Source organism: Cebus imitator, unplaced genomic scaffold (assembly GCF_001604975.1).
Source record: "Cebus imitator isolate Cc_AM_T3 unplaced genomic scaffold, Cebus_imitator-1.0 Scaffold295, whole genome shotgun sequence".
Taxonomy (NCBI): domain Eukaryota; kingdom Metazoa; phylum Chordata; class Mammalia; order Primates; family Cebidae; genus Cebus; species Cebus imitator.
The window spans coordinates 595393-611750 of NW_016107610.1; the positions used below are offsets into that span (position 1 = coordinate 595393).

At 48.1% G+C, this 16358-nt stretch overlaps 1 protein-coding gene across 1 annotated transcript; it reads right to left on the reverse strand.

The window, feature by feature from the left end:
* Nucleotides 1–1414: 1414 nt before the first annotated feature.
* Nucleotides 1415–5767, reverse strand: MEX3B (mex-3 RNA binding family member B). Its single transcript, XM_017502241.2, has 2 exons — nt 5052–5767; nt 1415–4231 (listed from the first exon to the last, which is right to left on the reverse strand). Exons 1-2 carry the CDS (start codon nt 5341–5343, stop codon nt 2781–2783), a joined length of 1743 nt encoding a protein of 580 aa, XP_017357730.1. The 5' UTR covers nt 5344–5767; the 3' UTR covers nt 1415–2780.
* Nucleotides 5768–16358: the final 10591 nt, after the last annotated feature.

Here is a 16358-nt window from a genome sequence, read left to right on the forward strand (position 1 = left end):
TAAAGGCCCATTAGATATCAACTAATGAAGGCTTTCTGATTTTTCCTTGCATTGTCTGTAATTATTCTGCTAAAGCAGAAAAGCAATGACTAAACAAAGTTACATGCAAAAGAATCTTGGTTCTGTTGTAGGCATTTCCAGACAGCTGAAGGAAAGGGGGACTTGGACATGGTGACATCTCCCCTTGCCAGGCCTCAGCTAACCTCCAGTCGTTGAGAGAGAAGCAAAGTGGGTAAACACTGCTTGGGAACTTTCCAGAGCTGAAGATGATGCCAGAAATTTTCCAAGCAGAGTCACTCCTTATACTTCTCCCACCCCAAAGGCCTGTCTACTGCCTTCACACAGCATCATGCAAAACAGCTGAACCAGGAGCTATGTAGGCAGTGACTAAATTATCAAACGGGTAAAAATTAACACAAAGGGAAAAGAGGGATCACCAAGATCGACTTATACTAGTCTACTCTTCCAATTCACCTGCTGAGATGAAAATAAATGCCTGCCATACTCCAGTCAGATACTGTTCTCCAGGGGCAACTCAGCCAGGAAGTCTGCTGGGAATTCAGTGGCATGGTCTGGACATTCCTAAATCCTCTCTAGAAGACAGAGTTCAGGTTAAGCGAAAGCACATGGCTCCTCCCCTTGGCAAAGTCCCACAGCCAGGGAGCAGGTGGAGCCTGCCAAAAGCAAACAAAAACTTCCCTCAAACAACAACAAACACTTAACACCCGCAGCCTGTCAACAGCAATTAGTCTGCCCTACAAGCAGAAGCCTATTAAGACCAGTGCTCAAATCCCGCAAGGTCCTCTGGAAGCAGAAACTGTCATCCCTTCTTCCTTCTGTGGCTTCCCCAAGGGAGTGACCTTCAGTGGAAATTCTCGCAACGGAGCTGAAATCAACTTCTCCCTGCCACAGAGCTGGCACAGGGCCTTAGACCCACTGTCCTCTCAGGGGCCCATGCTGGGTTCCCCAGTCCTTTCTGCCTTCCTCAATAATAATATTCATATTAACATTTTTATAGAACTTTAAATACTTCAATATTTTGTTTTCTTGTTTTAGGCAAAATGAAATGTTTTGGGGGATTGAAAATTAAAAGTTTTTGAATACTTTTATTCCTTTTTTTTTTCTAATTTTAAAAGAGATTAAACACTTTCCTGAACCCCTAAAAGTATCATGGGCCTTGTATGTCTGAAGGAGGCCCTGATTCAGTAAATACCTGCAATTTTTTGAAAAAATACTGTTACCGATGACCACCCATCCAACCAAACACAACCCTGGTCTGTTTCGGAAATCCCTTCCATTCACAGTGTAAATAATGTGCCTGGGAATTCCATGCTTCAACTCATCAATTAAAAGTGATCCCTTACAGTTAGATTCCAAGAGGCTTAAAAAAAAAAAAAGTCACCACACAAGATACATTTTCTTCAATATTTTATTTATATAGAAATACTTAAAAAATGAAGTAGCACCATTACTTAAGTTTTACCTTTATTATGTAGAACTTTAAATGTCAGAAAAATAAAACTCTTGATACAATTTCAAATCTTGTCTCAGCAAATATAATATTAGTATTTGACCATGAGGTTAAAGGCCCTTTATCATAAAATAAAATATACTTTGTTTTTTAAACTTTGCTCAGTAAAGTACATTTAAGCTCAAGTAACATCACCTACATATACATAAACAAGTGGTAAACAAATGTATTAAAATAGAAATACTAAAACTATAGTGGTGCAACAGAATTTTTGTAACTTGCACTGAATTCTATTTATACAAATGTTAGAAAGCATCAACAGTTCTTTTTGACATGTTTATACATTTCCGTTTTTGTAATAATATAGAATAAAATATGCTTTATATCACTGAATAGAAAATATGCTGGGTGAAGCAGATCTAAAGATTTGTCTGAACCTATAAAATCTCCATCCCAACAGAATACTGTTCAAAACATTACACATTTTATGGTTTGTAATTCTGTCACAATTGTGTGATTATTAAAATAATACAGTGTTCTTTGCCATAAGGCCATACTAAAATAAAAAGATTTAACCCAGCTACAAAAAAGTTCACTGAACTTAAATTAAAATACTTGTAAACATCTTTGCAATATGAAATATAATTTTTCAAGTCAAAAAAGAATAAAATACTTCAATCTGTATTAATGCAATTTCTCTTTAAAACTTTTAAACGTTTTTAATATATAAGAGATATGTTACAGTTTCTTTTTTAACTTTAATAAAGCTGCAGTATCCTGCTTTCACAGGAGCTCCTGGCCCTTCCACGAACATTCAAAAAGGATCCACTGTGTTCTATAATAGGTATCATAGGAATCCACCCACAAAGGGGAACACACTAAACAGTCCACACATCCCATAGCACTACTAGCATCTTCATCATCGTAATTACTGTTCATTTTTTCCTACTTTAAGAAAATGGAAAACTTGTGGGGTTTTCTTTTGGAAGCTTCCTATTAAGTACAGTGTAAAAACTATCATTACTAGAATGTCGCCGTTCCTATTATTTATAAAGCATGCATTTCAGGTGTTCAGAGGTTTCCCAGGCTACAGTACTCTTGATGCAGATATCCTGGCAAGTTCCTTTGTTCAAAATTAAATTTTAAAAAATGAGCGGATACTACAGCTTTCCAAGCTCCTCTCGGATCTCAGAGTGTTGGTGTGGCGGGGGAGAAGGTGGGGCACCAGGCAGGCAGGCGAGCGCGGGGAACGAGGATGGGGAGGGATTCCCCCTTCCCCCAGCACGGTGCGCACGAGCGCCCGCCGCCTTCAAGAAAAGATGCGGATGGCCTGAGTGACCGCGGTGTGGCAGACCGGGCACTCGGGCTCGCTCTTCTCACAGATGCGGTTGGCGCACTCCATGCAGAAGAGGTTGTGGCCACAGGGCACCAGCGCAGCGATCACTTCGCTCTCGAAGCACACGGAGCAGTCGCGGCTGCCTTTACGCCGAAGCCCAGAGGAAGAGGATGAAGAGCTGGAGGAGGAGCTGGACGAAGACGAGGAGCCCGACGTGTCCGACGGCTGCAAGCCAGGCAGCTGCGCCCCCAGCCCGTTGGCATAGGCTGCGTAGGCCAGGCCTCCTCCGCCTGGGTCGCTGCGCACCCGGCGAGCCAGGTGGTGCTCTCCCGCCCCCGGGGCCATGTGCAAGGGCGGGGACAGGCGCGGGCAGCTGGTGCCAGGGTGCAGCCGGCGGTGCACCAACAGCCCCAGGTTGGCGTTGGAGGGCGCACTGGCTCCAGCCCCGGGAAAGACCACGGAGGAGGACGAAGCTGACGAAGATGCGGAGGAAGAGCAGGAAGAAGATACGGGAGCTGCAGGTCCGCCTCCCGGGGACCGCTCAAACTGGGCCCAGAGAAGTGGTGCCCCAGGTGGGGGAGCGGGAGCCGGGTCAAAAGTGGGCTGCAGCTCGGGGCAGCCGTCGGGGGACGGCACTGAGGCCTCCCCCGCTGCGTAGGTGTACCCGTTGCCGTTGTTGTTGTTGTTTCCGTTGTGCGCAAAGCTCAGGGCGGGGCTGGGGGGGCTGTAGTCCGCCAGGCGCGGGGTGGCGGCTGCGCTGCCGCTGGTCCCGCCGCCGAAGTAGGAGTCTGTAGAAGCGCTGCCAAGCGAGCTGGAGCTGTCGTTGCGGTAGCTGGAGAATGGCTTGCGCCCAGGGGTGGGCGTGATGCTGGGGGTGGGCTTGCTCCAGAGGCTGCCTGGGCCGGACCCGCCGGACCCGTGATGCAGATCGAAGCCCACATCGGTGCCGTTGGCGTGGAAGTCGTTCTCGTCTGTGAGCTCAATGATGCCGCCGGTACGCAGAGCAATGTGTGCCTCAATCTCCTCTCGAGCGCGGTCCACGTTCTCCGGCATGCCGGTCACTTCAAACACCGGCTCCTTGTCCCGGCTGGGCGTCACGATGTACGTGTGAGTCTGCTGCTGGATGCGCTTGATCGTGGCGCCCTTGGGCCCCACCACGAGCCCCACCACGCGGTAGGGCACCCGCACTTGGATGGTGGTCTGCCCAGGCAGGTTGGGCGGCCCGGGCACCGCGCCGTTGAGTGCCGTGTTCTTATTCCGCGAGGCGCGGATCATGGAGAAGTGCTCGGCAGCGGAGATGATCTCCCTGCGAGCCATGGCCACATCCTCCTTCCTGCCCGTCACAACAAAGACAGGCTCCTCCCCGCGAACTGGGGTCTTGATGTAAGTATTGGTCTTCGCCCGCAGCGCTTTGATTTTACAACCTAGGAGCCAGGGTGCGGAGGAGGGAGTGGGAAAGAGAGACAGACACGCCCATTATCCTGGGGTAACCGCGGAGAGCGGGGACAGCTCGCGTCCAAGACAGCGAGACCTCAGGACAAGAGATGGGCGGAAAGGGGGCGTCTCCCTCACTGACCTCGGGCTGGGCAGCCGAACCCACCCGCGAGGCGCTCGAAGAACAGCCCATTGGCTGCCTGGCGCTCCCCCAGCGACTGCAGTCGTCCCGAACCAAACCCGAGAATCCCAGAAAAGTCATCTGGGGAGATGCCGCTGGGATCCAGCTGGGCGCACCATCAGCCCAGAAGACAGGGGAAGAGGCTCAGAGGAGGCAGCTGCAGCCGCGAAGCCTCAGTGCTGGTGGACTGGGGATAGGGGGTGGGGTGTGAGTCCCGGGACCCATTGTTCCTCCTCTGGGCTCCATTCCGCTTTGCAGAAATCCAGAATCCTCCTCCCATCCGATGCTCACTCCTCCTCCTCCCTCCTCCCAAAGGACTGATCAAAGCCCCCCTCCCCCAAGCATCTTACATTTAAATTGTCTTTTCGGAGGTGGGCTGGGTGGGGTGCGTTAGGGGAGAAAGCAGTGATTTTAGTAGAAGTAAGTGCATTCCGCCGGGGCAGCGGCGCGGCTCCCAGAGGCAGCCTGCTTGCACTTTCTTTGTCTGGGGCGCCGGCCCATCGCGCCGCTCTTCCTCTCTCCCCAAGGCACCCCACGCTGCGAATCCCGACACTGCACACGCCCTCCCCTCAAGACAGTGGCCTGAGACCCTACACCAACCGCCACCTCCCCATCCCCGCTCGACTCACCTTGCCGCCCCACGATCTCGGCGACATGCTCAGAACTGGGCACCGGCACGCACTCGGTCATGTTCACGCTCTTCTTGCGCGGCTCGCTGTCGTACAGAGAGGCGCCCTCGTCACTGTCCAGCCCCAGCAGGGACAGCTGGTCGAGCGCGAGCTGCAGGGCTCTTTGGTCATCCAGGGTCTCTCCCCCTCCGCCGCCGCCGCCGCCGCTGCCGCCGCTGCCTCCCCCGCCGCCTCCTCCCCCTCCGCCGCCGCTGCCGTTGCGCTCCAGGTCTGCAAACAGCGAGCTGGGCATCGCTCGGCCGTGCGCGCCGCGCCCCCGCCGGCCCTCGGCTCGGCGGCGAAAAGCTGCGGCCACAAAGGCAGCCGGGAAGCGGGTGGTCAGGGGCGGGGAGGCCGGCCGGCTGCACAGGGCTCCGCAGTTGCTTCTTCCTCGGTGCCGGGAGGACTGGGTCGCTCCGTGCGGTCCGCGCCGGGCAGTGGCTGCAGGAGCCCCCGCCTGGGTCCCCACCCCAGATCTGCTGGCGGGTGGGGTGGGGGCAGAGCTCGAGCGGTGGCCGCGCGTGCCCCCCGAGTGCCCGGCTGGCTGGCCACAATGCCGAGCGAAAAGCGAGCAGGCGAGCGACAGCAGCGTTTCTTTAAGGAGCCCCTCCCCGGCTCCTCCACTCCCGCCCGCCCGCCCTCACTCAGCGCTTTTTCCTCCTCTCCTCCCCGCCTCTTGACTGAGCCACTGCAGCCAGACGGCTCCGGAGGGGGACGAGGGAGGCGCAACGTCACCGGCGGGAGCTGACACTACAATGCTACTGACACTATCGCTGGGGGAGGCGATTGGCGCGCGCCAGGCCGGGGGCGGGCGGAGGCCGCGGGTTGAGCGAGCGGAGAGAGAGAGCGCCACCCCCCACCCCCGCGCTCGCCGCAGCCCGCCCCGTCCTCCTCCAGGCCGCGCCCCTCCCCCGCCGCCGCTAACGCCTCTCTTTGTTGTCTAATGCGGGACTGGCAGGCTCGGGACACTTGTCTGTACCTATTAGCCGAGGACAATCATTGTCCCCAAGTCTCCTCCCTCGCCTGATTGAGAAAAGAAAACGCGCCCAACTCCGATGCCTGGGGCCCGGCTCGAAAAGAGCGGTCCTTAGAAAGTCCCGTTAGTGGCTCCAAATAAACCACCCTTGGAGCCAAGGCTTCGCCTGGGAGAAGGGTCTGTACTGCGCCCCCTCCGATACGGAAAATGGGACTCCAAGTCTTGGGGCGCACTGGCAGAGTGACTCCCGGCGCGGGTTGTCCACCTGCGCGGGAGCGCACGAGACACAAAAGCACACGCCCGCCCACACTGGCACCCGCGCGCGCGCGCGCGCGCCCGCGCCCGCATTTCTGTCTCCTCGGGCAGCACTTCGCCCAACTGGCTCCGAAACTGCGGATGGGAAAGCCAAAAGCTGGCGGCCGCGCGAGCCTGGCCCGCCCGGCCGCCGGCGACCGCTGGAATGCATGGCACCAGGGTCCAGCACACGCCCGGCGCGCGGGCCGAGAACCTGCGGGCTCTGACACGCGCACGAGCGCCGCGCCGCCACCGCGGGGACGCAGGCCACAGCGCTGGCAGGCGGCGAGGGCGTGCGCGCCCGCTGTTCCCCAGTCCCTCCCCGCCTCGCCCCGCGGCCGGGCATGCGCAGTGCGCGCGAGGAGCGGGCGGGCCCTTTAAGGCGGGCGCTGGGGAGCGCGCCGGCCCCGCCCACGGCCCCGCCCCGACGAGAGGTGAGCGCCAGTGGCCCGGCCGCTCTTTGTGCGCTTCTCGGGGTGGGGGTGGCGGCGGACAGAGGTTGCGACGGGACCGGCGGGCGAGGACGGCGAGCTGCGCCCTCTCCCGGATCTCCCAGCGGGAAGGAGGCTTTGAGGGGCGGATCGGGGCGGTGCGCGCTGCACCTCTCCCCGCGCATCCCCCTCCGCGGCTCACCGGGGCGAACGCCCCTTCGGGCCCGGCGCGCTCTCCAGTTCTTTGTTCAGGGAACGGCCTGGCTCGCCGCGCCCTTTGCGTCCCGCGGCGGGCGGTTCGCAGAGCCGGCCAACGTCCGCACAGCGGGACGCCTGCCCCGGACAATGAGGCCAGGCGGCCGCCGCACTCGGGCTAACTCGGGAGACCTCGTGGTGCCGCGGGGCGGTCCCGGGCTCGAAGGCAGAGGCTCCCCTAGGTGTGCCCTGCGTGACCCCGGCTGCAGGGAACCAGCGCTGGGGCCTCGGTTTCTTATCCGTAAAGTGAAGAAAATAATCCCCGCCCTTTCCACCTCGTAGGTCGTTGGGAGGATTAAATGCGGCAGTGGATGGGCGCGCGCTTAGAAATCAATAGACAGTTCCGCAAGCGCCTTTACTTTTGAGAACGCGGAGGTGCAGCTCCCTTCCACGCTGGCTCACCTGGAGCTGTCTTGGGAAAGAGGTGCTGATTATTTCCTTGGGGAAGTGGGCTTAGAAGCCGCTTAACAGTAGTTATTTCCTTAGGATGTTTACGTCAGCTTCCCCGAGCCTGGTGTGTGTTTTTCCTAAAAGGGAATGCTCGATGGGGGAGGCAGGTGGGAGGATGGTGCTCAGTCCTCCCGGAAAGCCACCTCTTACAGCTCCAGTAGGAAATTTCTGTATTCTTTAGACCCGGTTTATGGACTTGGAATCCAGCTAATTTGGGAATGAGGGTTCTGTCGAGATGGAGGGTTCTAAGTACGGGGTCCTGGCTGGGGAGGGCCAGAGATGAGGCCCAGCCTCCCGCGCTCACGCAAGGCCTGTAAACAGAAAGCAGACTGGAAAGGCCTTGGAGCATTTCCATCTTACTAAGACAACGGGCTGGTTCTCGCCTCTTAGCTCTGTTCCTCTGAATTTAATAGCCTTCGGATTGGGCCTACTGAGGTTTCTTTTTCTTTCAAGTAGCAAATACGATGACGGTAAATTTCCTCAGCTGATGAGCTGTGCCCAGGTAATGGGGTGTAGGGAGAGGCTGCTTCTGCTGGGAGCTTGGCCACTAGTATTTTCAGACCTGCCATAACTCCTTTTTGCATCTACAGCCATGAGAATTCAGATGGATTAATTCTGAAATTTGTTTAAATTTAGAGGATTGGATATTTCAGAGGAGTCCCTGGGGTTGCTGGGTCATTACCCGGAAGGCGAATGCAACATTTCGCCAAGGTGACAGGTTTAATGTCATTCTTCCCTGCTAGATCCTGAAGGCAGGACTTGTATTTGCCTATAATTGCAAATGTTCAATGAAATCGTACATCTTGACTCACACTAAGGATAAGCCATAGGGGTTCATGGAAAGCTGCCGATCATGAGGTGCCCATGTTCATGTAACCCAGGTCACCCTTCACAGACAGGAACACGTGAGTAAAATGTATACAGAGGTGAGTATGCTTTTCTGAAGATGAAGACACCCACAAAATCGAAGGCACTCCTGAGAGCCTGGGAGGGTGGTGAGTGAGAGAAGCGGTTATGATGTGTGACACTCCAGTTTCCAGCCCCAGCTGCTATTCAGTGTCAGAGGCCGGCATCCAGCTTCCCACCTACTTCATAGGGTTGCTTCAGCGAGACGGATAATGATGGCAAAAGCTAACTAGTAAATTCCCAGGTGCTAAGCAAATGTAGTTGGTGCTTTATTCACAGCTACTTCTCGCCTTCTCTACTTGTATCCATTACTGGACGGGTCAGGATATTTTGCGACACTTGACTGCTATTATAATAAAAGTAACAATCCAGAAATTTGAATTCTCTGTTAATGGTTTTAATCAGCCAAAAGTCATAAAACTTGCAAAGTCCAGTTCTGTTTTTAAAATAATACATCCTAACGCCATAGTTTCAGACTTTCCCAGGCTCCTTTAGGACCCCAGTGCTTAACTACTTTTCCTGATACAGAACACATTCCTAAGGACTTCCTGATGTGGCCATAATATTTTTTATTAGCACAAGAGAGAAGCTTGCAGAATGTGGTCTGGCAATATAATAGAGAATTTCAGTTGTCATAAAATGAGAAAAAAGTCACACAAAAACAAGATCAACAATAAGACAGCCTTGTCTTGTTTCCAGATGTCTCAAACTATTTTGCACACATCTTACTTACTTTTGCAAATTAAATCGCTTGCAAAAGAAACTGAAATCTTCACGTGAAAACAAACACACTCTCAGTCAACTCATTTAAGATTGAGCACCTCCATACTTTATTATAGGCACAGAGAAAAGTATCGATTACACTGAACTGAAATGAACAAGGTGGCAGAGGGGCAGGGGAGTGTCTTTTCCTTGAATCTTGGTCATGTCCAAATCCAATCATACAGCATAGTAGTGAGTCGGCTTAGGGTCCTGGAAGGACTTCCCAGAGGAGGGGATATGTGAGGTATACTTCCAATGAATGTGGTGTGAGAATGAATTAAGACTGGAGCCTAGCACAGTGCATAGCATCTAGCAGGAACTCTATAAATGCTTATTAAATGAGTGAGCCAAGTTACAGCGCCTTGAAAGTATACTTTTCTTAAGTGTATACGTGAATAGCTCAGTCTCTCGAAGTAGCTCAATGACATAATTTTGAATAAAATTAGTAATCACAGGTAACACTTATTAAACGCTTATTATGTGCCAAGAAGTTTACCAAATGTTTTACAATACAATATCTTGTTTAATCTTCCTAACTATTCAGAGGCAAGCACTTTTTTATCCCCATTTTACAGATAAAAATAAGTCACTTGCCCAAAACAGAGCCAGATTTGCCTCCAAGCAGATGAAATGAAGCTACAGGGCCCCTCATTTAACACGGACCCTTACAAGATCACATGAAATCACTAAAATTTTCACAAGTAAATTTTTTTTATTATTTTCCTTAAGGAGAACCCCTAAAATGATACAAGCTTCACACTCCACAAATCTTACTGTGCCCAGGGTCACACAGCTGGTGTGTGGTACCCCAAGCCTATGATCTTAACTAACTTTAAGTTCCTTCCTGTCTCTGAGCTGTGCATTCTCAGCTGGAAGTTGAAAATATTTCCAGCCCTGCTTCTCACACAGGATTATAAGGATCACATGTGTGAGGGGACATGAAAGCATTTTGATTTTTGATGTTCTCCTGTTGTCTTTGTGTGGTTAACATGTGTGTGACATATAACATGTAACACATATTTTAAAAAATATTTTAATATAGGAAATGCTCTCCTTATATTGAGTGAAGAAGAGAGACAAAGAATATGTGTGTGTCTGTGCGTGTGTGTGTGCTGTGTGCATGTGTGTTACTAAATACTCAGAAAACATTGGAAACAAAATGAATAGGCTACAAGGAATTGCATCAAAATTTTAACAATGGTTATTTTTTAAGTAATGAGATCACAATTTTATTTTTATTTTACTTTTCTGTGTGATTCAAGTTATGAACATACATCTTTAGTCAATTAATTTTTTAAAGTAATATGTGCTGAGTTTTAAAAATGAAATCATGCTAAAAAGCTTAATAAAATAAAACCACTCCCCATCCCGTGCTTGCTGTCAATAGAAGCAGAAAACAAATTTAAAGTTAATCCTAGCACACATTTATATGGGCCCTTAAAAGTAGCTTGACTTCTAAAATTAAACATCACTTAATAATTGGTAATAACCATTTTGTAATAAGAAAGGAGTAAGAAAAATAGAAAGTAATTTAAACATCTCTCAGAATTGGGAGGTCAGAAACACAATCTTCAGGAAGAAGGTGCCCTTTCTTCTTCCTGAGCAGAGATAAAATAGATCAGTGGAATTCAAGCATTTTTTACAGTTGAATTCTTCTTTGTTTCTCAAAGTCGTTAGTTGAACTCATATCTACAAAACTAACGAAATCCATAGAAGGTTAGAATCACAGGATACGAAAGAACGTGTGGTTCAACACTGTCATCTGACAGCAAGCGGAAGGCCAGAGTAGGAAATGGCCTACCCAACGTCAAATGCCCATTGATACAGAGCCGGGCAGGAAGCCACAGTGAGACATCCAGTGTGATGGGCGCTGTTGCTTTGTGATTTAAGGAAATCTGGTAAGGAAACACCTTCCATGTTTCATACTTTGGCTTTGGGGTAGTAGTCTCATGGGTTAATACTGCTGATACCAAACTTAAGAGGTTGCTAAGAGAATCACTCCCCAAATCTAGATACTAGACAATAAGGAAGGGGGCAGTAGTTTAGGATATTTAAAGACAGTTGTTCTCACTCACCCTTCCTCTCCACTTTCCTTTCCCTGAGCTAAAGAATGCCTTTTGGTGAAGGGCTGTCTCAACAAACTATAGAACCCTGCTTGGGGGAGACAGAGGACACATCAGCAGCAAAAGTCATCCCAGAGTGCGAATAGTCTTCAAAGGACCTCCCTACCATGGAAATAAAGCAAAATAAAATAACCAGTATGCATTGGCACATGACACCAGGCAGGCGCAATCCTAAATACATGGTTACCTTCTCCTTTAATCGTCACACCATACCTGTAAGATATGTATTATCATTTCTGTCATATAAATTAACGTTTCTAAGATCACGTTTCTAGGAAGAGTTGGAACTAGCGTTGGAATTTAGTGACTCCAGCTTCCAGATTCCTGCTGACTTCCTCAAATAGAAACATGCTCATAAAAAGACAGCCAGGACTGCGAAAGGACTCAAAGCCATCATGTTAAAGAAATAATTGAAGGAACTATGACTTTTTAGACAGAGGCTACTTGTGTGTATTCCTTGGGGTTGAGAATGACAATGAGATTAAAATAATAATAAATAAATACAAGATAAAATGCCACATAGTTAAAAGTGCTCCATAAATAGAAGTTTAAAAAAATCACAATTGGAAAGGGACAGTAACCTACAGAGGGAATTGATGGTTTTCCAGTATTTAAAAACTACTTAATGGGAGGCTTATACTCCTTAAGGCAGAACTGGATAGATATTATGGGAAGACAGATAATGGAATAAGATAAGAACTTCCTTAAGCTTAGAGCTGCCTGCAGGTGGGGTGGGCCACCTCACTGCCCATACACACACATAAGCACACACACACACACACACACACACACACACTCCACTTAATTAGGAGACACCTGCAAAGGATGTGTGCACTGACTGGCTGGATTAATAGGTGAATTTGGTGAGTGGTGACATTTTGAGTTTTCTTCAATTGGTCTGTTGACATTCAGCTAGTCACTTAGCCTCTGAGCTTTGGTTTTCTTATCTGTAAAATAGGAATAATAGTTCCTATTTAGGTCGGTAACTCATATGGGCCCTTCTTTCCTGCCAGTGAGACGTAGATAAGATCTAGTGAAATGAGGGTTTTCTCGTCAGCCTTCTTACCAAGCAGGAGAATATAGAGTGGAAAATATTTAAAATTCTTTATCTTTTTAAATGCTTTATGTCATCACACGTCTGTTCTCATCATTTTTTTTAAAGAGCAATACAACCCAAAGATATGTTGCCTCTATTAAACATCACCCCAAAAGTCAAGATGCCCATGAAATACAGCCATGATAGTCTCACGAATAACCTTGAGCCATCGTCCGCGTTATTCTCATGATAAAATTATTTCTTTTTCATGGAATTTAATTAAAACAATAAAAATTATGTCAACAGTGCTGTTTAAATTTTAGTTCATAATCATTATGTTCATAAACCATATCTTCTGTAATTTTATTAAAATTCTCCAGTTATTATTGTACTAAAATGTGTATGCAGCCATATAAAGATTCACTGACCTTGAAAACCAAAGGCATAGCGGTTAAAGAATGCTTTTGGGTAAGCACAATTATTGGTAAACCTAGCCAAATAGTTTAAAATATGAACCATGATAAGTTCTACATCTTAGGAAAAAAGAAAGAAAATAGTCTATAACCAGAAAACGTTAAGAAGCATTGTAAATATAAAGTATATAACAAAACAGTGAAACATATGAAAGCATAAAACAACCAAATAAATAAAACAAATACCAAGAAGTCAGTAATAACAGATTTAAGGAGAAAATCCTCCGACTTGAAGGAGGTTGATTCTCAGGTCAGATCTGCTCCACTTTGCAAAGGTTGAGATCATGGTCCCAGCAGCTAGACTGCCTGTTTTCACAGTTCCTGGACCTGCCTTGTTTTTGGGACTTTGAGCAAGTGTCCCTTCTTTCTGTGCTCAGTTTCCTCATCTGTAAAATAAGGGTGTTTATGGTACCTTCCTCATTGCTGACATTGGAAGTGACATTTGCAGATTCAAGTGGTGATGCTCACATAATTGATAAACTTTGAAAAAGAAAAAAAAATGGCTAGGCATAGTAGCTCATTCTTATAATTCTAGCACTCTAGGAGGGTGAGGTGGGCTTGAGCCCAGGAGTTGAGACCAGCCTGGGCAACAAAGCAAGACCCCTGTCTTTACAAAAAATAAAAATAAAAATAATTAACTGGTCATGGTGGCACACCCCTGTAGTCCCAGCTACTAAGGAGGCTGAGGTGGGAGGAGGGCTTGAGCCCAGGAGGCTGAGGCTGCAGCAAGCTGTGATCACACCACTGCACTCCAGCCTGGGCAACAGAGCCTGTTCACCTCTGGTCAAAAGAAAGGGAAAAAAGAAGAAAAATAATCAGCCCTTGTACTCTGCTGTATTTACTATGTTATGCAACTGCAAAAATTAAGATGGTATATACTGGCATCAAAAGTTAACTAGCTCATTAAAATGGACTTATACATTTAGAAAGAATTTCAAATTGAGGCTGGGCATGGTGGCTTACACCTGTAATCCCAGCACTTTGGGAGGTCCAGGCTGGTGGATCACCTGAGGTCAGGAGTTTGAGACCAGCCTGGCCAACATAGTGAAACCCCGTTTCTACCAAAAATAAAACATTAGCCAGGTGTGGTGGCACACACCTGTAGTTCCAGCTACACAGGAGGCTGAGGTGGGAGAATTGCTTGAACCTGGGAGGTGGAGATTGCAATGAGCAGAGATCGTGCCACTGCACTCCAGCCTGGGTGACAGAGTGAGACTCCATCTCAAAAAAAAAAAAAAAAAAAAAAAAAAAAAAAAAACCCTAATTGAGAAAAGGTATTTACTATGTGATTAAGGTAGAAATGTAAGTAAATGAGGGGAAAGATTATTCCAAAAATGATGCTGAGACAACTGGCTTTTTAGAAACATTACATTAGATTGAATTTTTTTCTTAACCTCACAGCAACACCCCAATAAATCCCAGGTGGGTTAAGGAGTTCAGTTTCAAAAATGAAATTGTGGAGAAGAATCAAATGGAATGTATGTGACTGTCTCTGTAATTGTGGAGTAGGAGGAGGCTTTTTGAACATGATCCTAATGGAGGAAATCATTTTGTGAAATACCTATATGTAGAAACTAAAACACGGTCCTGAACACTTGGCATTCTATAGCAGGGCTTCCCTGGGAGTGATGGACATAACCCCAGGGGTACCACTGATAACCTCAAGAAGTACACAGATGATCCTGTTTTACTTTAATTATGTATTTGTTTTAATTGTATTATAAAACATTATCAGTACAGTCAGCCCTCTGTATCTGCAGGTTCCACATCTGTTGATTTCAACCAACCGTGGATTGAAAATATTTAGGGGAAAAAAAATTAAAAAATAACACTACAACAGTAAGAAATATTGCAAATTACAAAACAATACAGTATAACAACTGTCTACATAGTATTTACATTGCATTAAGCATTATAAGTCATCTAAAGATGATTCAAAATATACAGGAGGATGTGCATAGGTTTTATGCAAATCCTACACCATTTTATATGAGGGACTTGAGTGGTCTCAGATTTTGGTATTTGAGGGGGATACTGGAACACATCCTCCAAAGATACTGAAATATAACTGTACATAAAACCTGGGAAACCACTGGTATCAATGCTAGGTAGAACCTAAACTTGGTGTGTATGTTTTAAAAGGAAATCAACCTGAACTAAAATAGTAAATGAATAATATTACACTTAATTCTCAGATTGAATAAGAAATATACACAATGGCCAATATGGTGGCTCACACCCCTAATCCCAGCACTTTGGGAGGCCGAGGCAGGGGGATCATTTGAGCCCAGGAGTTCAGACCAGCCTGGGCAACACAGTGAGAGCTCGTCTCTACAAATAAATACAAAAATTAGCCAGACGTGGTGGTGCACATCTGTAGTCCCAGCTACTCAGGAGGCTGAGGTGGGAGAATTGCTTGAGCACAGGATTTCGAGGCTGCAGTGAGCTAGGATCACGACACTGGACTCCAGCCTGGGCGACAGAGCAAAACTTTGTCTCTCAGATAGATAGACAGATAGATAGATAGATAGATATAATGCAAGTATTTATGAGTTAGTGAATATGTCTTCATGCACGCCGTGGAAGGAGCAGGAAAAAATTGTTAGTTTATAATATGCATGGAGCACTTACTTTCTACGACTATGTTAGTTGCTCTCTTTTAATAATTTCAGTAATCCAAAGAAATAGGTACTATCATTATCGCCATTTTTGCCCTAAGGAAACAGTTTAGCTGGTAAGTGGCATGCAGATCCATGCTGTCCAAAGTCAGGTCCACCCTCACTCTTCATCATCAAGGTATGCTAACAGGTGAATTTTGGAATTATATATGTACACACACACACACACATAAATGCACACATATACATATATACGTGTGTGTGTTCCTATTTGCCCACATGGAATATATCTAAATATTCAGAAGTTAGAAACCAAGCTCTCAGCTGCCAAACAGACTACTGTGGAAGGTCTGAAGCTCCTACCCTGACAAATAGGCCTTAATCGTGACCTGCAAGTCCAGGTTAGAATTTAGACCATCCAGCCTCCTGAAGTTCTGCCCTAAACCCTGGCCACACAGGGAGAGGTGTGTCTGGGTCCTGAGCCATGGCTCACACCTCCCTTCTTTCCCCTGCTGCACTCCAGCCTCCATTTCACAATGGGAGAGGGTCTCAGGCACATGTTTGCAGACACCTCAGTTCCATCCATGCCTCATCGCCTACAGATAGTCACTCCTTGGACACCCTTTGGGCCTGGGGCATGCGCATTTGCGGTGGAAGGCTCGGGTGACCTGCCAGGCGGGAAGTTGACAGGGATGCTGAGGAAGGGGAAGAGGCGCGTGGGCTTGAAGTCCTACTGGACTTCATGCTCTATGTGGCATGCTCTATGCTCTGTGTGGCAGGGCCACAGCCAGAGGACAGCGATAGTGAGCTCCTGCAAAGCATAGGCCCAGGGCAGGGGCCTACAAATGACTTATAACTGTTTGAGTTAGAAAATAACATAAAGCTGGGCGCGGTGGCTCACGCCTGCAATCCCAGCACTTTGGGAGGCCGAGGCGGGTGGATCA